The sequence below is a fragment of the Phaseolus vulgaris genome, chromosome 2, assembly GCF_051622355.1.
Source record: "Phaseolus vulgaris cultivar YP4 chromosome 2, ASM5162235v1, whole genome shotgun sequence".
NCBI lineage: Eukaryota > Viridiplantae > Streptophyta > Magnoliopsida > Fabales > Fabaceae > Phaseolus > Phaseolus vulgaris.
The window spans coordinates 45307496-45329917 of record NC_143499.1 but is presented as its reverse complement, the minus strand read 5'-3'; the positions used below and the strand labels follow the sequence as shown (position 1 = coordinate 45329917).

The window sequence follows — 22422 nt, the reverse complement described above, 5'->3', positions numbered from 1 at the left end:
AGACCATTTTGAATACATTTTAAAAAACTTAGGAACCAAATTGAATTTTTTAAAAACCACGGTACCAAATTGACTATTAGCTATAAATATAGAGACGGAAAAGGTAATTAAACCTATTTTATATTATGATTAATTTTATCGAACTAATAAAACAAGAAGTCATGATACGTTAATAACATTTATACCACCATTCTACAACTATTTTTACTAATTTTTTATTTAAAAATTTAATTCATATCTTAATTTGATATATTTTTTAAGAAATAATTGTCAAACTATGTTCATTAAACACGAGGTTAATAAAAAAATCACACATAGTTAACATGTTTAGGAATAGTCTAAGAAGTATAAGTAAATAAAAAGAAACAAACAAACGAAAATCTATTATACTGCACCATACAACAACAACTAAAAGAGTATATATTGTAATTCATGTAAAGTTATATTAATGCTAAAAATTATTTACTGAATGGGCACATAAAGGAGTTTAGTTATATTAATACTAAAGGAGTGTAATTCTCTATTTTTTTTACTGGTAAGAGATGGGGAAAAAATTACAAATGAAAGATGTGGTAATGAATTAGTAGGAGATGGAAAAAAAAAACGTGAAATATATAATAAATAATGTGATAGAGAGAAAAATGGAGTAAAAGAAACATTTATAAATTATAAGGGTCTTAATTTAGACGTGTTTTGTATTTAATTTGTCATATTTTAGGTATAAAAATAATAAGGTATATAAAAAATAGTTAACAAAGCTAAAATGTTAAATAATAAAAGATAATCAATAGAAGATATTTTTGTATTAATATAAAATAGGCAATAAATACTTCTGAAAACATAAAAATATAATAAATTGGGTTTATCCCAAGATACTTAAACCAAACAATCAAATCAGGCAGATAAAATACAATTAGTTTGAAGTTGATTCTATCATGCAAACCTTTTAGAAAAATAAAGGGGTACAAAAAGAAAACCCTATCCAATTTGACACGTGTCCCGTGCCTTATTTGTATGGGCCAAATTTAAGACTTCAAAACACAGACTGCGAAATTTACGAGCCCAAGCTATGCTGCTCTTCCACTCTTTTCGAAATTTTTCGTCTATCCAAATTCTCTCATATAAATTAACTAGTTAAATACTTGGTCCCCTACGATTATTAGTTTATAATTTTTAATATTATTTATAATAATTTTTAATACAATTTTCCTACTTGATGAACGCAATTTTTTTAATAAAATTACCCTAAAATTTTTGCTTCACATATAAGATATATAATTACTAATTTTTTCCTACAATCATTCTATTTATTTAACTTTTAATTTTTCATATTTCTTACATCTCATTAGTAAATTTTAATTTATTTTTTTAATACGTAAAAAAGTATGCTATAATATATATAATAAAAAAATCAAACTACGTATATAGAAGACAAAGAGAAGCACTTTATTTCCGTTATGACATAGCTGGTGGAGAATTACAAGGCCTGAAATTACATGACTGAGAAAAAGGTAGATAGAAAAAAAGAAATAAGTTGAAATTAGTGAACTAAAGTTGCACCATCTTCTCACTTTGTTTGTTTCTTTGGAGTCTCTGAATGTTGAGTGCTAACTCTGCATCTCTTTATTAATCATAAAAACACACATAACATCTTTGGAAACCATGCCACTTTACTTTTACACTTTCCCTTATCATACAAACCCTTTTTTTTTTGTCACTTTCACTTCTCAACACCCAAATCGACAACTCCTAACGTTAAGACATTGCAACATTTCACATTTCGTTTTCAACTTCAAATATTCTCCTTTCCTTCATTTTTATCTTTTCATCGGAATTGGATTCCCTCGGATCCTCGTCTTCTTTAATCTTTTACTTTTTCGGAAAAACAATTTTTTTATTGTTGCCACTTTCAACGATTATAAAAGATTATGCAAGTAGACGAAGGTTTAGAAGGAAATGATTGCCCAAGGATTCCAAAACATTTTATATTTTTAAAATCAGGAAAAAATGATGGACATTTTATATGATGTCAAGTCATTCTTACATTTTCTTAAATGATGATAATAATATATGAAATTTGTAGTCCGAATTCAGTTTTCAAAAAAACCGATCTCTCAATATTAACAATAAAGAAATCTATTACAGTAAACAATGTTATTAATTTTTGAGTTGTTGTGATTTATGTTTAAACTATTTGAAGTGAGTTATCCTTAAAAGAAGAAAGAGAGAATGAACAGTGAATCTACTTAGAGAAGAAAGATTAATGGTGATCTGACAGGCATGATGAAGGAGGAAAAAGTAGGAAGATGTTTGAAGCATTTGCCTAACTAAAGAAACAAAAACATTTCTATAACTTTGGTGCCTGGCTGGTCTGTGAATCATGCTCCTCCTGCACTTCATGCCTTAAAAGGATCAAAAGTTTGTTTGAAAAAAGAAGCCAAACAGTGTCTAAAGAATTTTTAAACGGATCAAAAGCTAGCTAGTTTAGAGTAATCAGTGGTCTTTATGATGAAATTCGGTGCACAAAAGTTAAAGCACCCACCATACTCACATTCAATATCTTTCGCCCCTTTCAATCTCTTCATATTTCTCAATTTACACATGCCACTTCTTCATGCCAAATTCAACTTTTTTTTTTCTTTTCTTCCCTAAATACATTAAGATTTATTAATGGATACATTGAAAATTAAGATATTTTATAATAATATATATACTTATTGGTCTCAATCCGAACTGATTTACAAGTTTGAATTAGACTTAAAATTTATTTCTAAATATAATATAATAATCTTTTGAATTTATAGTGTTTGTTAGCTTTGTCAGATCATCCGTTATCGAACCGATATCGGACCACTCATAATATTTAGTCTTACACACAAGTTGACAGTCTCAACGTGAGAAAAGGTATGTTGAAAATCCTATATCAACTAGATATTAAGACATTTCATATTATATATAGAGATGTAAATCTCATCTTATAAATCGGTTTATCGAGATAAGTTAGACTCAAAATACACTTCTTAACACTTATATCCAATTCACTCAAATAAATAAAAAGATTAAAATGACAAAGAGTGAAAAAGTAAAAATAAAAGTTACGGATTTTTTTAATTGGAAGAATATAGTTTATCTTCCTTAAAATTTCCTTTTAAATCTTTTTAATGGATAATTTAATTGCAGAAAGATTAAATAAAAGAGGTGAACGTTATTTGTGGTTGGTTAGATGTTGTAAGTAGTTGTGGTAGCCAAGAGTCGGGCTGGTGCCAGCAAAAATAGTTGTCATAACACATGCCAATCATAACACTTTCTAACATATTTATCAATCTTAGAACAATAAAATAGACTCTCTCTTTACCCTAAAATTATTTTTTAAATTATCTGTTGTTTCATTATAATATCATAGATGCTGATAAAAATAAATAAAAAATTATAATATCATAGAAATATTTGTTAACCCACCAAAAAGATTTTTTTTCAATGTCATACATTTTTACACTTTTTCAGAATAAATTCCTATTTTTATTCTTAAAATGGTGTGTATTGAATCCTTATTATTCTTTAATTTTTTTAAAAGTTTACTTTAGTTTCTGAACTTAAAAAAGGTTATTCACTGAAATTCTCATAAAATGGTAACGGAAAAACTATTAAAATGAATATATGTTTTTAAAGTTAAAGTAGAGTGATTAACTTGGTCTCGTGATCAATTTTTTTTTCTAAATATTTGTAGATTTTTTGGTTTCTTTATTATGCACATCTCTAATGACCCTCCTCTTAAATGCATGTTGGTGTCAGATACTCATATGATATTTGTAGGACACATATCCGTAAAATGTTAAATTCAAAAAACATTTGTTAAATTTCTGACAATTATAGTACGGTCTTAACACAATTTTAAAAATAAAAAATACATTAATTTTTTAAAAACTCAAATTTATTATATAAATTATTATTATAAAAATAAGAAACAAATTATTTTGAATTAATCATGAAAAAAATATTTCTACTAAAAAAAATTCATAACATATTTATGCACATCATCTTTATTGTTAATTTATATAATTCATAATTATATAATATAGATATATTTTTGTGTCCTATATTTTAGAAATTATACATATATTTTTGTGTTATAAACATAGCTAATGACAAATATTTGAGAATATATAATATTAAATTTAAACATTTACCTCCAATAACTAGAAATATAATTATGAATTAACTAATTTTTAATTTTACAGAATTGAAGTTAGAATTAAATTTTCAATTTCGATATGTGCATAAAAAATGGAAACGTTCAGATATAATTTTAAACAAATTTATTCTGACAGTTCTCAGATATAAACATGTTTTTAAAACTGAATTTGTTTCAGAAACTAAGTTTAGAACACCCAAAGGAAAATCCAAATATGGTGTAAGTTGGTGTAGAAAGTGTGTCCCTCATTCAAAAAGCTGATCCAAGACTTAACCACAATGGAAAAAAACAACGTGACACAGTATTACAGAAGTCCACAGCCATTATAGACATTCACATCATCACTTTTTTTTCCCTGATGGGAACACAGATCATGACAGCTCTCAAACACTTCATGCTTTAGGTACAGACAGAGCGACACAGATAGAGGTCCCACCAAAAATTACATGATATTCATAACATACAAACAGTGCAACAACTCCTCCATATTATGAATAAGAACAACTCAAAAGATACCCCAAATTCAGAAAGGGAACTTCGTATTTATCTTCACTGATAACAGCAACAGTAAATAATCATACCAAGAAAAACACTGAAAGGGGTGTATATAAATTATATAATATGGTTGGACACATAATAGTAATAATAATCATTGAAACAAAAAAACAAAAACAAAAACTTTATATTCATATATGAACAGCAGGAAAGTTAAAATTAATCTTTGAAGCTCTGGTGTCTTGGTAAAAGTTGATGCAGGAATGTAAGCAAGCAACCAATTCAGGTACTGTTTCTTCCCTTTCCCACTTGCACATAAGCATTATGAGAACTTTAATCTGAGGGGGAAGGCTTGGTCTTCAAGCGGTACAAGAGCTTCTTCTTCTTGGAGCTTGTGTTGTCAATTGTGAGAACAACTTTTCCAGGTTCACCAACCTTAAAACTGTTGCAAACCACTGGTTCTTCTGATGAAGCAACCTTTCTAGCCTTCTGGACAATTACTGTATAGCTTCCTTCTGAATCTGGCACAAATTCTGCACCATAGCTTACTTCCCACCCTATTACTCTCAGCTCCCAAGAGAGTAAACACTTCTGCACGTTCCCATCACACATAACACAAAAATAAGTAAATATATAAAACCATTCTGCCAAACATTCTTATCAAGCTTCTATCTATTCATCAATTGCAATAATAAGGTACAGTGTAGGACTTAATTGCTACACGTGGATTTAATTTGCAGATATAAGTCCTATAACTGCTTCTAATAATAAGTGTAAGCTGTAGAACTTAAATATGCAACCCTATACATTGATGGACATTAATGTCAAAATCATAATCATTAATTAGTTATCTACACTTTATAGAGTTTATGGGCTGTTGAACCTTTTTTGTCCTCTTGGACTTTTATTCTCCTCTCCTCTTTCCTTTTTCTCTTTTTTCTCTCATCAAACAGTATTGAAATATCTGACAAATTTAATATTCAACATTACCTTATCTTTTTCACAACCTAGCTTATCAAACATCAAAAGTGGTCCACACATTTTATTTGTTTTCTGAACACGAGTAGAAATTTGGCTCTAAAGAAATATTGAGAAATATATGAAATAAAATTTGACTATTCCAACCTCCCTGCACGTTTTTATGTTTATTCCAACCTCCCTTTTTTTCCCAATAGAGAGTAAACTCTACCAAATTTACTGTACTTAACATATGGTGTATTAATTAATTTGCTCCTAAATTTTTCTGCACATTTTGTGGCATAAAATATGAAGAACAGGGAATCCTATGAAAGATTCCTCATTCCGATGCTGCATTCTTTGGATTCTCAAAAACCTATCAACTCCGAAAAAAATCAATGGGAAACCCACCTCTGTAACTGAAAATTCCACAGTATGCTTTGCTGCTGGCCTCACTGTGATTTCTGTAACAGCATCGGTATTTCCGAACTCCCCATCTTTGCTTAATCCACCGTACTTCACCGGAAGCTGCTCCGGAGCTATGTATCTGCCAAGAGACAAAAATCAAAACCATCACCAACCCAAACCGAAAACAACAAAAATAAAGCAAAATTTGAAACTTTATGTCCTCACCTCAAAAGGGTTTCCGTTGATTTAGAAGGTCCAGCAAAGACAAACTTACTCTTACTCCTCTGAGTAAGAAAAGGGCTTATCATCCTATTCACTGCCAGGTACCACCATGGTACATTAATGAACACCTGAACAAAACGAAGATTTAAAATAACACGTTTGAATTTGATTATAGCATGTGCATTCTATGTGTGGCATCTCAATCTAAAGAGCATCCAAAGGGACTAACAGACAAATAATCAGATACTACACTACATCTCATCCAAAATCTCAATTTGGAATAAGTCCATACATATACATCAATTTATCATTAGAAACAATGAATTGTAAAAGTGTAGGAGAGTACCTGTTTGGCTACAAATTCAGGATAATTGTCTTGAAGCAATTGTAGGGCATTTTTGGTGGCTTGTCTTAGTTCCCACTTGGCAGGTCCAGGAGAGTTCTTGAGATCATTGACCTGAACAATGGTGCAAATGCCACCAGGGTTGAAATCCAACTTCCTTATACTCTTTTCCAGAAACTGAATTCTCCATCTGAGGAACTTCTCCCTCTTCTCCTCATCAGAAAAAGTCTTCCTGTACAACTCCTTGTTCTGGAACTCCCCGTATATGTTGTAACACACCGGGTGGCCCTCCTTGTCAAAGCCATGCATGAACACCACCTTCTCCAACTCATCCCCCAGCTTCTCCTCCATCAGCTCCTCCATCCCAAACTCCTTCCTCCACCGGATCGTGTTCTTCAGCATCGTGAACGCCTCCTTAACTTTAAACTCTCTCGCGCGCAGAAACTTCAAAAGAATCACATCGCTCCTCTCGTCAGCAAGAAGCGGCACTCCCCAAATGGAAACTTCTTCAGGTGGAAGTGGCGGTGAAGCTTCATCTTTGGCTTCCGTTTTCTCTTCAGCTTGAGGCTGAACAGTAGAAGAGACAGCAACAACAGTCTCTTCAATGGCCTCCACAGTTTTTGCTCCATCGTCATCCACAGTAGCATCTTCCTTCGTTTCTCTCACTTCCTCCTTCTTCCCTTCTTCTTTTTCTCCTTGTTCCTCCTCCTTTGTTTCAACTTCTTCATCAGTTTTTTCTGGGGCAGCATCAGCTTCAGCTTCAGTCACAACTTCTTGTTGTTGCTGCGGCTGCTCTTGTTCTTCCTTTTCAGCAGTTAAAGCCGTTGGTGGTGGTGTCTTCTTTTCATTATTGGAGGAAAACTCGTGACTTTTGAGAGCTTCTTGAACGAGCTTCTTGAGTTCTTGGAGTGCCTTGTTTTGGTTTTCCGATAGGTCGGAAAGTTTGGTGCTTTCTTCCTTGAATTCAGAGACTTTCTCATCATTGCTGCTATCATCAGCGTTGTTGGGTTTGGAGAGGTGAGTCTCGAGAGTGACGGTTTCCTCAACAGGCTTCTTCTCCGGCGCCTCAGGCTCAGGTTGCGGCGGTGAATCTCTCTCAACAGGAACACTGGTGGTTGTGGCTGGTGGTGGCGGTGTTTTGTCAGCAGGCTGAGGAACATCAGTTACCACGACTTCCTCCACTTGCACCACAGACTCTTGAGAAGGTGGTGCTTGGTTTGGAACCTCCTCAGCCATACGAGAGATTGAAAATTAAATAGTGATGAAAGTATGAGAAGAAAGAAGAGAGTATTGTGAATGAGGAATGAGGGAGAGAGGGGTTATAAAGAGTGATGGGAGAAGTGGTGAGTCACGAGTGTAGTGGAGAGGGAGTCATGTAAGAAGAGAAGACCGTGTTGTGCCAGCTTGGAAGTAGAAACCTTAACGTAGAATGTGGGACCCATGTGTGGGACCTGTTTTGTTGTATACATTGTAAGATAACGTTGTAACTAGGAATTAGAAAAATCAACGGCGGTTTTGCCGGCTACACCATCTCAATTATCCAACGGATCGTGGCCCTACTTACCAGTTACACACCCCCCACTTTCCAACCCAACTCTTTCAACCCTTTCCCCTTTTATTCTCAACACAACCTAATAATAATAAATAATAATAATAATATAACCGTTAAAATCCCCAATCATTTATTTTTTACTTAATTTTCTATAATCAAAATTAAAAGTAAGTAATTAATTAAAAGTAAGTAATTTACACGTGTTTGACTAATTATACAAGTTTCTAAAGTAAAAACAATACATATACATATTTTATGTGGTTTTATGAAATTATATATATATATATATTTCTGAAGTGAAACCGATTACATCATTTACACATATTTAATGTGGTAGAAATATACATAAATAAAACTTTTTTTTTCCTAATTAGGTTTGCAAAAGATTAAGGAGTGGTAAAGTTATTTTTGTGAAAAATATTTATGAAAATATTAAAATTTTATCTATTTTTTCAAAATTGACCAAGAATAGCATTTTTTTTTCTTTAAAAAGAAAAAGTGAGAGTTAATGGTTTTGTGTAAAAGAGATGGTGTTGTAATTAAGCAAAATAAAAAAGATGAACACAAAAGTGAGTGGTAGTGCTAGGGTGTAACTGTTCACTTGCACTTTGCATGCTTCTTCTTCTGTTGGTGTCCTCTTTTGTTTTCTTCTCATTTCTGAATCTCTAACTGTACCTATCATTCCATCCAGGCCATTAAAGTCTTCTACTTTGGTCCACATTCCTTTACATTTTTTTTTCCAATAACAAACTCATTTATATTTTTCTTTCTTTTATTTTTTATATTTTTTTTCAATTAATCAAAATAAGTCAATGTAAATTTTATGATCACAACCTCCTCGCATTTATAATTTATGTTAAATTGATTCTCAATAGTAGTTTATTATTTTTTATTCATGTTACATACTATTATTAAAAATATATATATATTAATTCCTTTTTTATACAGAATATAGAATAAATTAAGAACCTTTAGCAACCAAAATTGAAAAACCTAAGGAAATTAAAACATTACCTACTCTTCTAGTTAGATGCTAATTTCTTTTACTCTCTGCCAACACAAACAGGCCTTTACAACCTGTAATCCCATAATTTGAAAACTCCAAATTTACCTTTTAGTTTAGGATTTTTAGTTTTAATTTTAGATTATTTAATTTAAAAAAATTCAAATTATATAATTTAGAAGGTGAAACATTACTATCTTTGTATTTTATATAGTATATTCTGAAATAAAATTTATATTTTAAATTGTTCAATTTAAATATAAAATAAAAAATAATTCTACCTTTCATAATATAAATATTATATTAATTAGATTTTACATTCCAAGATACAAGATACAAGATAAAAAATATATAATTATAAAATTTAAAATATAATTTTTATATTTTAAAATACATTAAGGATCCAAATTAAAATCTTTAAAGTGTTTGCATTCTACTAGTTTCCTATAGAATTCTGTGCTGGCAATAGTTTATAGAAATGAGAATTTGATAAATAAATGGTAGGTTGAACAAGTGGTTGTTAGCTTCAAATAAATGTACCAACATTTGGATGAAGATAAAGTGGAGAAAATCAGGGCAAATTAGTCATTTTACTCATAGGTATGCAGATTGAAATTATGGGGGTGCATATTGTAAAGGCCCTACAAACAACATAATTTGGCCCTTATTACGTTGTTTTGGGCCTTTCGATAACCTTCTTTCAAGGCAATATTTTTAGTTTTTTTTAGGAACTGATCTATTCCTTGATGTACCTACATAGAATAAGTGAATGACAATTGCTTCCCACCTCCGATTAATTGTGATTGACACCCGACATTTTTTTAAAAATCTTATTATGTCCTTGTCTTTTTCACTTTTGAAAATATTGAATGGTGAGGTGCAGAGTAACTTCATTTCGATTTGTTTAGGTTTTGAGCGGCAGAAGATGTGTTTTTAGTGTGGTTGTGGTCGAACATTTGCAGTGAAAGTTGCGGTTACGAAGGTATTGAGGTAATAACACATCAGAACTCGTTTTTCTGTTTTCGTTCAAACTGATGCGGTCCTGGATATCACTGTCCAGAAGCCTGGACTTTGTATTACGGATGTAGACATTCGGAACTACTGTATTCACTACGGACAAAACCATCCGTATTCAATTTCCAATTGCCCCAACTTCCGAACAAAACCATCCGCAGGTCAAACAATGTATTCCGAATAAAAATATCCGTAACTTAAACAATCAATTCTGGATAAATATATCCGATATACAAAGTTGAATTCTGGATAAACAGATCCGCAACATTTATCTTGTCTTCTCCGACGTTCGCTCCTGGGTTTCGCTGCCTCAGAGGTCCTGCCTGCGACAGTGGTGCTCCTACGACGGTGTTGTCTGCGACGGTGGTTGTGACGGACGAAGATGAGTGTTGCGTCGTAAGGTTCACTGCGAAAATGAAGAAGAGAAAAAAGTTGGGTGCAGATCTCTCACTAACCTAATGTCAATGTTAATTAAGGGCAGTTTAATCTTTTCCTGTTTACAATTGGGTGTCAGTCACAAATGATTGGGTGTAGGGAGAATCAGCCTAAGTGAATTTACAATTTTATCTTTTTTTCATTTTTTGTCATTGAGCCCCATTTCCAACTTCTACCAACAGCTTCTCACCTTCAGCACCACTGTTACAGTATCTCTCACCTTCAGTGCCTCCACACAACTGTTCTTTTACCTTCATCGTTTAAACAGAAAAACTATATTCTAAATTTCACAATTTAAAATACAAAATTTTAGTATAAAATTTTGTATTTTAAATTGTGAAATTTAGAATGTGGGCACCAGAATAAATTATATGGAGTTGCGGGAAGAATTTGTCTTCTTTCAACTATCTAGTGGGCTCAACAATTGGGCCCATGGTTTTCTCAACTCTTCTTTCTTTCTACTCCCCACTTTTCTCCATTATACATTAAACGTGGAATGAATTTAGTTTAGCTAATTAATAATATATAAAAATATTTCTATTCTATATTTTCAAAATTATTTACAATTTACATTAAGAAATTTTTTTCAAAAGAATATTTTTTTAACAAAAATCAGTGTTACAAATATTCAATCAAGAATCATTGTAGCAGTTGTACTGTTGTATAGCTTTTAAGATAAACTATTCTATATTTTCAAAATTATTTACAATTTACATTAAGCAATTTTTTTCAAAAGAATATTTTTTTTAACAAAAATCAGTGTTACAAATATTCAATCAAGAATCATTGTAGCAGTTGTATTATTGTATAGCTTTTAAGATAAACATAATAAATTATGAAAGGAAAATACAATTTAAATAATATTCAAATATTTTATCAAAAAATAAAATATACAGTTATATCCATATTCAAATCTACGTAAAATAAAATATTTACTTAAGAAGAGAAAAGCAAATATCATTATGTTCAAAAATAAAAAAATAAATAAAAAATCTCAAAAACTATACTTTATTGAATAAAAATATTTTGATTCGTATTAAAATATATTCTATATTAATAAATTCAATAGAAAAAACGATTAATGTTCCCCACTGCCTAATCTTCTATGTTCGTCTCTACCTATAAATGTATATTATTTTATTTTATATGGAACTTCCTCTCTCTAAACACTCTCGCATGTTTTGTACTTAGATAATTAGATTTCTCAATTTTTTTCATCATCTTTTCCTTTTTCTTCCTTATTAATCTATAACATTAATAAATAACTGGTAGAAAAAAAATGTCATCATTAGTTATAGGTAAATTAACAAAACTAATACTGACGTACACATAAAATACAATAAGAGATTTTATTTTAAATTTTATTTATCACAGTGTACGCTATCAATCAATATAAACTATCATGTATCTATAATTTATTAAATTTTATAATAACTTAAAATTATATAATCAATTATTTGTAATGAATTAAAAACGTATTTTTTACACTAGCAATTCGTAAAAATTAATATTATATATTGCAAAATTCACACTTTATCTAAAATATAATAAACACAGACAGACAAGACAGGTACGACAATATTTTAGTACTAATATATAAAGGTAATGATAACTTCTAGTGTGCATATTTCTGTCTTATTTATTCTAATTTTCACTTTTCCAATCTCATTTTTCTTCCTAAAAATAGTGACAACATATTTATAAATTAATTACTCTTATAGAAGAAGAAAAAGTATAAACAAATTAGTATTTTCCAAAATCATCTATTTCTCATTTGATAAATCTGGTAACTTTGTAATTATATAATAACATATTTATTTATGAACTTTGAGAATGACAAATTTTTTATTTTCATGAAACAGCACATGTGTGACTTATTTTATTTATGTTATATTAATTTGTGTACTTTTCTTTTGTATTGGATATCTCATATCAATTAGAGATCATAACATTTCATAATATATAAGTATTTGCAAATTTTATTGTCAATTTTAAAGTTTATTTATTAATATGATATCAAAATCATTTAAATCATATTACAATGAAAATTTATTGGGTTGATCAGTCATCCGTTATTGGATTACTATCGAAATATCCATAAACATATATTGTCTCACACACGAAGTTGAAAACTTTTATCGTGAAAGAATGTATTATAAATCACACACGAGTTGAAAACTCTTTATCATAAAAAAATATATTAAAAATTTCATATCAACTATAAAAATATAAACATTCGATAATATATAAATAAATATATATCTCACTTACTATTTTTTAAGATTAAATTAAACTTAAAATCCTAATATCAACCCCTCTCTTTTCGTCAATGTTAAAAGTTGAAAACTCTAGTATAGTGGTGGGTCCTTTACCCTAAAGCACATTAAAGAATATTGGGTATAAGACAAGGATTGGCCATGGTAGTGACAAAGAGCATTAATTATTGAATTTGGTATAGTGGCACTAACAAGTAACAATGGAGAGTGATGGATACTTTTTAGGGGAAAATAAAAATTTGTGAAGTTGAACAGATAAGGTGCTTTTAATAAGGTGGTAACCAATGGTGGGTTGGCATCTAAAAATAAAGTTTTCATCGTAGCAATTATAATGAATGTGGTGACAATGATTTATGTTGTGTAGTGTGGGGTAGGTGTAATTGCGTAAACTACGTTCTTCAATTCTTCTATGTCGTCATGACGTTTAAGTAGTTACACTTTTTTTGTTCCTCTAAGACCACCATGTAATTATGTTAATTAACGTCATCCTTTTAACTCCACTCTCAAAGAATAAAAACCGGACGCCAAATTATCGCACAAATTACAAGTTATTTAGAATTATCAATAAGCACAAATATTATGGTCAATATAGTATATACACTGATAATTTAATTTTTTTATACGATTATCTAACCATGCATTATACGATGGCTTGTTAATTTTTATGATAACTTAAACAATGTCAGTAATACAGTATAAGGCTTTATAAGTATTTTTTATAACTAAACTAAATTGATTGAAAATTATGGATTTTTATTACACTACAAGAAAATCATGAAATAAAAATCAATTTTTAGAGACAAAAATATTTAGTTGATATAGTAATTAAATTATAAATTAAAAAAAATTTAGTTTCTAAATTAGTTTATATTATTGTTAAATGGTTTATAAGTTGGTGTCTAATTAGCAACAAAGGTTTTTGCTACCAATTATTTAGATTATAAATTTGGTAGCAAAAATCTTAATTGCTAATTAGACACTAATTTAGAAACCATTTAATAATAATACAAACTAATTTAGAAACCAAAATTTGTGTAGTCTCTAAAATTATCTTTAATTTAGTCACTATAAAAATTAATTATTTTTTGTCTCTATAAAAATTGTCTTGTAAGTTAGTTTTTTTTATTTAATGATTTTTACAAATTATGATGGAGTAAATATTGAACTATTTTCTTGTGTTTTAAAAATAAATAAAGTTATTTACAAATAACCTCCTACCTATTTAAAAGAAAAAAACGAATAAATTAATTATTTGGATAATTTGAGAAACTATCTTAAATTTAATTAAATTTAAAGTTTAAGGTTAAATTTGTAAAATATTTATTAAAATCTTGTTTACAACATTGAGAACTTGTTTTTCATTTCTTTCTATTTATTTATAAATATTTTAGTTAATTAATTATTGGTTAAATATATTTTTTGTTTTTAATATAAAATTGGTTTTTTTTTTCTCGTCCAAATTACTTTAGACCTTATTAGAATGGGTTTTTACTTGTATTTTTTTACGTAACAAATATTTATCACATAAAAAACTGTTTTTTTTTGTTATATTTTAAAAAATCAATTTCAAGTAAAATTTCATAGTTATTTATTTTATTCATGTATTAACCGCTCTATGAACATTCATATAATATAGGTACTCATTATTTAACCTTGAAATGTCTTATTTCTAGGAACTTCTCTAAACATTTCTAAAGGTCCCACATCTTGTCATTCTCATCTCATTGCTCAAAAATTTCCAGATAGAATAATTCCTGTCCTGTAAACTGTCTCCAAGTGTTAAAGTCCAAGATATAACATTTGTTTTATTTTTTTTCTAAAGTATGAAAGAGATAAAATGTTCACAATATATTATTATGCAGTCGGAAAAAACTCATATTTTTAATTGATAATTTAAAGTCATAATCTTAACTATCAATGGAAGTCTCTAGTCATATAAGAGGAAGTGTCTCAAACAAATTATTTCTTAAAAATTATTTGAATGGATTAAAGTATAATATTTGCTTATTATAATCAAAATCATGTATTTTATACTTTATTTAACAAGGTGGGATATTGGTTTGTGAACAACTAAATTTATGTGTGTCTTATTTTAAGTGGTTTACAAAAATATAAAATTGAAAGGATTTTTTTAATAAGATTAAATAACAAACAAAATTGCATCTCTTACACTAACTGAATGTAATTCTTTTATTATTATTATAGACGAATGCTAATTTATTGTCTTTAAACTAATATTTAATTTAATTAATATAATAATAATTATTTTTTTAAATTGATTTTTATTTAATAATTTTTTAATAGTGGATGTTTTACACAATAAATTAATGGAGTTTATTTTTTTAAGTCCTTCTTGGTTGATATTTTGGGAAAAATATAATAATTTAAATGTTAAGAAGCCACATGAAGTATGATGCATGGTGAGCAAAAATAAGGTGACACGTTGGGGTAGGAGAAATTCTAGACAGTGTCATTTGATTTCATGGCAACAAGCTAACAGAAGAGTTAAGGAGGTTTGGTTTTAAGAAAGTAATAAATATAAATTATGAAGGTTGCTTAGAAGTTCACAAGGTCCAAGTACAAACCAATATCCTAAGGTTTAAAGTTATAAAAAAAAGTTAAATATTTTTTATTTATGTATTTTTATATAAAATTAGTTTTTTTATAGTCTATACTTTAAATTTCTTGAATATTTCAATAATAATAAAATTATTAAAAATATATTATTGTTAATTTTTTTTTATATGCTAAACATATTTTTAGTATAGAGTAAAATGTTCAAATATTTGATTATAATTTGTTGTTTATTGATAGATATTATAATATTGTTTAAAATTTTGTTTGTTAAGTAAGAAAAACATTAAATACTTATTTTAATAATTTTTTATTACAAATATATATAAAATCTAAATTTTGTATTATAAATAAAAAATAAATTAAGGAAAAAAATATATATTTAACTCTATCAAAGTTAAAAGTTGTGAAGAAAGAAACAATATAAAATTGTAGAAAGATCAATGGTGAACAAAGTTGATTTTGTTGTCTTACACAGTGATGACGGTGAAAAATAAAAGATACTATTTTTAAAAATTAATTTATATTATTGTTAAATATTTTTTTAAATTGTTATCTAATTAGTTAAGATTTTAATTATTAATTATTTATATTTTAAAGTTAGTAAAAAAATTGATAGTTTATTAATTATTAATTTAAAAAGCATTTAACAATAATAAAAATTAAAATAAAAGTAAAAAAAAATTGACTCTATAAAATATTTTAAATTTAATTACTGTAATGATTAATTATTTTTTATTTTTAAAATTAGTTTTTATTTTATGATTTTTTGTATTGATTTGATTTTACCTTTACAGTGTCATACTATAATTAGAATTAGAATGTAGTTTACTGATATGCCACTACTTCATTCTTTCAATACATTTTTATATTCCAATATCTATACAATTAAGATGTAGTTCAAACTCTTTGTTCGTAATATTTTGTATAAGTTTTATTCTTCTATTTATTCTACATCTCTCAAAGTCCCTAAATCAATTTTATTTTCGTTTAACAGTTTTAATTTATTTCTACACAATGGAATCAAAGTAAAATTAAATTTAAGATTAAAATTATAGTTATTCTTTTATTAATATTCTAACTTTTTATGTTGTCGTAATTGTGTTTAGTTTTTTTTATAAAACTTTATATTAAGTGAGAACCTTACACTTCAGACTCCAACTATCATATGCACGTGTAACTTTAGTTGTTTTTATTCTTCTCAATAAAATTCAACTTGGCTAAATATTATTTTTTATTTTATTTAAAAATATTTAAAAAATAATATTACAAATAAATCTCTCTATTTCATATTTTATAAAGGAAAGAATCATAAGTTCGTGAATAAATTATTTAAAAAAATGTAAAGATATTTATTTACACTAGTTTATGAATCTAAATGAAATGCTGGATTGAAAAAAGAAATAGTTATAGTTGGAGTGGCTTAACACTCTTGGGTGACATGAATAAGAATGGTCCATGCAGGGGAACCATACCTGTTATTAATGGACATTCAATTCATTTTTCTTTATGCCACTTCTATCACCTCCAAAACCAAACACCATACACAATTTTAATACAAAATTCTTTATTCAGCTTAATTTCAATATAATTTGGGATCGTATTTAATATTTAAAATTTTATTTAATATCTCTAATTTGCGTTATTAAAAAATCCAATACTTTTAGCATCAATTTAATCCGAAACAAAAGAAAAACAAATGAAGAATGTGAAAATAAAAATGAATGAGAAAAAAATAGAAAATGTAAAATTGGGTGAAGATGGTGAATGGAAGCAAATGATTGGGAAAGGATGAAGAGGATGCACATGAAATTCTGGGTGGGAGATGACACATGACTGACACTTGCATGTGCTGTAAACGTGTGACCTTGTTGGGCATATATTCAAAACTACAAAGGTTGTTTTTCTCATATTCATCTTCTTTTATTTGTTATTTAAAATGGTATAAACTTTATTTGAGGAAAATATTTTATAGAATAAATGTTAATGATAAGTTTTTTTAATTACTTTCGGTATATATTTGCAGGTTTTTATAATTAGGTTAAAATTTTACTTTTTCATAAAAACACTAGTCAAATTATACATTCAAATCAACTCCTCATTTGAGCAGTATCCTATTATTTCATGCTTTATATAACTAAATGAGACTTTTGTTAATATCCACTTAAGAACAAAATAATTATTCTTTCAGTTTTTAATTAAAAAATAATTTTTTTTTTCAAAATTAAAAATATATATTTTAGTCTCTAGAACTAATTTTAAAACATTAAAATGTTTTGAAACCTTAAATCTTAATCCTTGTGTCTTAAATTATAAACTTAAAAAATCCTTTTTAATATTTTAAATTTAGTCTGTGGGGATTAAAATATATTTTTTTAATTTTAGAGGAACTAATTTTTTTAAGAAAATGAGAAAGATAAATATTTCAAAACTAATAAATAAATTTTGTACATACTAAGTGACAATTAATATATATATATATAGAGAGAGAGAGAGATTGATTAATTTGAATGTATACTTATATTATTAATCAATTAAAACTTTAACTATTTCTTTAATATCATGAGAAAACTTTATCTACATGGTAATATTTGTTTTCAAATTTTAAAGATATTTTTATTTTTTGTTATAGTTTTTACATAAAAAAATATAATTGGTATTTTAAATACTAAGACATATTAACATGTACTAATTTTTGAACAATATTTTCTCATGAAATTAAGAGCTTAAATCAACTTGATTATAGTTTTATATAAGTGACACTTTCTTTGTTTAAGTGATATTTTAACAAAATATCATCATTTAAGCAGAAACATGGTAGAAAGCAACTTCTTTCTAAGTTATTTTTACTTAAACAATATTTTTTTATACGAAAATTCATTTTATGTTTAATTAAACTATTTAACGTAAATATGTATTAGTAAGATTTACTTAATGATTATCAATTTAGATTATTATATCTACTCAATGTTACAAATCTAATATGATATGAAGTTTGTATTATACAAATTTCATGAATTTATTTAGTGTTTAAAACACAAAGATTAAACCTTTAGGTGATAAGGATTTTTTACACATTAAAAAAAAATATTAATTAAATATGTTAAACTTATCATGATTCATCTAGTCAAAATTTGTTTAAAAAAATACTAAAATTAGTCAAACATTAATATTCCACATGACATACTAATAAAGAATTTGTAAAATATGTTACTATCAACTAATTAACATGATTATAGTTGACTTAAACTTAATTTAATATTCAAAGAATAAAGATTAAATGTTAGAAGAAGCAAGAAACTCAATAAAATTTTATATTATATTTAATAAGACAAAACTGAATATTAATACTTTATATATTTTTTCATGTAATTAAAGTTTTATAAGTTTACTTACCTAAGAGGTTAGAACAAATCAAATGATATTTATTTTTATTTTAGATAACTTATGTTTAGTTTGTTTTTGAATTAAAATGTATTATAATTATATTTTATAGATAATTAAATGTTCATCCAAATATAAAAGTTAACTTTAAAAAATAAGTAAATTTCAGAAATAATTAATTTAACAATTAGATCTATGAAATTTGCTTGTTTTAAATGATATATACATATGTTTTATGACAATTTTTCTATTCTAAACCTAGAATAATATATTTATGGATCATGTGATTAATATATTTTTTAAATTTAAATTACATGCGTGACGGAAAAGAGGGTGCGTTGGCAAATGAAAACGAAGCGACGGTGGCGCCCTTTGTCGGCTGGCTGTGTATGGCCGACGCCACAAAAGTCGGGATGGCATGTCCCTACTTCCAATTAGTCAACGCGTTTTCTACACGACCAACATTTATTTTGTTTTTATTAATAAATCTTAATTATAACCAAAAACTTTATATTTTTATTCAATTATATTTAAAATTTATACTGTTAATATATATACGGAAGATATTAGTTACGTAAATCACTATTTTTTAATAATATCTTTCTTCTCTTCATTATGTAAATTATGTAAATTACAAAGTTTAAATATGGGTGTATTATTTTAGAATTGAATAACCTGTTTGACTAAAAAGATAATGGTGAAATTATTTTTTAATTATTATTGAAATAACTTAGTCTTTACTCGCGTATTTAAAGGACTTTTACACATTCTGCAGATTAAAAATTATGCTAATAATAATTTTCTTAAGTTAATAATGTTAAATTGAGAAAAAAATTATATATAATTTTTTCTGGTTAAAGAGTCAGTAGTAGTACATTTGTCATTAAAAAATGTTTAGTTTCCCTTTTTTTCAGCAAAAGTTTTTTAGTTTAAAAATAACTAAAAATTTGTCAGTCTATATAAAACACTTCGTACTAATTAAGAAAAAATACTATAAAAGTATTATTTATATTTAAAAATATTTAATATCTATTTTTGCAGGCCTTAAATTACATTTAAAATAAAACATAACTACTAGTTAAGTATTTTATACATCCTTATTTATTTATGTAAACAAACACTTTATAAGAATCTAGCAACAATTATATATTAATACATACTCTCTTTATAAAAAAAACACACATGTACATATTTTAAAAGTATGATGTACAAGGAATTGATATGAGTGAATATAGCAGGGATAATGAAAGTGATACTCATAAACACGTTAGATATATTTTGCTAAAAAGTATTGTATTGTTGTAGAACTTTACACTCCATATATAGAAATTTAGATTGTATTATGAGAGATAATTGTTTGATGGATAATAGATCATCTATTCATCTTTTAACTATACATATGTACTAGCACTTCACCTGTGCCACATACTATATTCATTTCAATAAAATAAAACAAAATTTGAATTATAATATTAAAAAAAAAATATTTTTTTCTGTCTAAAATTAGAACTATCATTACAAAATACAATATAAGTCCGGTATTTAATAAGAAATAAAAATAGTCAGAGAGAAGATAAAAATTGAATATAAGAATAATAATCGTTCGATGTATACAAGACCATCTATTCACATCTAATTATATATATATATATATATATATTATCATTTACATGAAGGAGAAAAACATAAAAATAAAAACAAATATCATAAAAATAAATTAAGTAATATAAAATTAGATATTAGATATTATATTCTCAAACTACAAATTAATTTAAATTTGAATGGACCTATTATTAATTTTCTTTTTCTTAATTTATAATTTAAATATATTTTTTTATTAATTGAATATATATATATATATATTTTGTATATGCACTTAATTTTATATCATAATAATATATATATATATATATACATAAATAAATATGTATGAATACATATACATGTATATAATTTTTTTTTATCGTGTAACACGTTTAGATGTATACATATATATTTATATTTATTTTATATAAGTATACATGCGTATAGTACACGTATGTATATATATAATATTTACTTCAAAATATAAATCTTAATAATTTTAAATTTTAAATATTATAGTTGTATTTGTCAAATAATATCCAGAGGTAATATATTATACTGTATATATTAATTTAATAAAATGAGATGAAAAACACCCCACACAATAAAATAGCATAAAATAAATAATAATAATAATAAAATATCTTATTTTTCTTATCTTAGTAACTGATGATCTGAGTTTAAGGACACTGGTAGTTATAGAAACTCTGTAAATGATTACCTCCTTGATTTCAATTAATATTTTCATTATGTGTTTTGGTTTCAATTTATTGTAAATAGATAATATCTTTAAAGAGGTGTACAAAAGATAAGGCCTGCCACCTTGCACAGACATATCTCATCCTTTTTAATTTTTTAATTAATATATATCACTATTATTATCATACATGTATATAATTTATTATTATTATTATTATTTATATGTTATATTAAAATAATAAAATATTTATTACTCATAATTTTAATACATAATATCTGAAAAATATTTCATTATGAAGTTTTTAGACGTTACCATTTTAACTAATGAAGCATGTTACTTTCTTTTGCTAATGTTCTTAAACTCTTCCTTATAATAATTCAAAACATAAAGTAATTAATATTTTTAATTAATGAATTACACAATGAAATTATTATTGTTTGAAATATCAACTGTTTTATTTATAAAGTTTTGCTGTCATTGTCTACCAGCAGTGTCAATTTTGACAATTTATTTGTATTTGAATATGATATTTTTCAAGTAAGTTAAGAGGAGGACTTTAATTTTCATGCATAGTCACAGTACAATAACGTTATTTTACAGTATTAATTAATAAAGATTATAATATTTATGATCTTCTGGTAATAACTATAAAAATCAATAAATTTATTATATGCAACATTTTTTATTGCATGATCTTGTATAACTTTTTTTACATTGTTAGTGAATAGATTATTTATTTCTAAAAAATATTTGTTTTGAATTAAAAAAGTTTTTAGTTTTCCAACACCGTTTACCAGGACATGTTGTTTTTGTACTATGATCCTTTGACCATTAACCAAACATTCATTAATTATTTAACGGTGGTCAGGGGTCAGTGACGTTAATTTGTAACAGTTGTTTCTTGTATTAATAGCCGTAGGTATGAGCGAATTAAAAGTCAACAAAACAAAATCCATTCTATCTATGACTGAGATTGCTAGCTAAATTTTTTAATAAAATTATTTTATTAGTATTTGGTTTGGTGAAAGTTTTTAATAAATTTTCATTTATTTAAATAAAAATACGTACGTCACCGTTTCAAACTCATTTACAGATTTAAAACTTATATTTTACCATTTTACTTTTTTAAAAAAATAATAGATATTTTTAATGATGTATATGATAACAATTTGTGGTTTATGTTTTACTGTTACATTTTTTAGATTATTAATTTAATCTTAAGTTTACTTACTGCCTTTATTTTAATTATTCAATTATTTATTGGACTTTTAATAAAATATTTA

At 26.4% G+C, this 22422-nt stretch overlaps 1 protein-coding gene across 1 annotated transcript; it reads right to left on the bottom strand.

Moving 5' to 3' along the window:
- Nucleotides 1–4780: 4780 nt before the first annotated feature.
- Nucleotides 4781–8010, bottom strand: LOC137812539 (patellin-3). The gene is made up of 4 exons (XM_068614593.2): nt 6621–8010; nt 6278–6402; nt 6056–6191; nt 4781–5278 (listed from the first exon to the last, which is right to left on the bottom strand). The coding sequence occupies exons 1-4, from the start codon at nt 7851–7853 to the stop codon at nt 5021–5023; spliced, it is 1752 nt and encodes a 583-aa protein (XP_068470694.2). The 5' UTR covers nt 7854–8010; the 3' UTR covers nt 4781–5020.
- Nucleotides 8011–22422: the final 14412 nt, after the last annotated feature.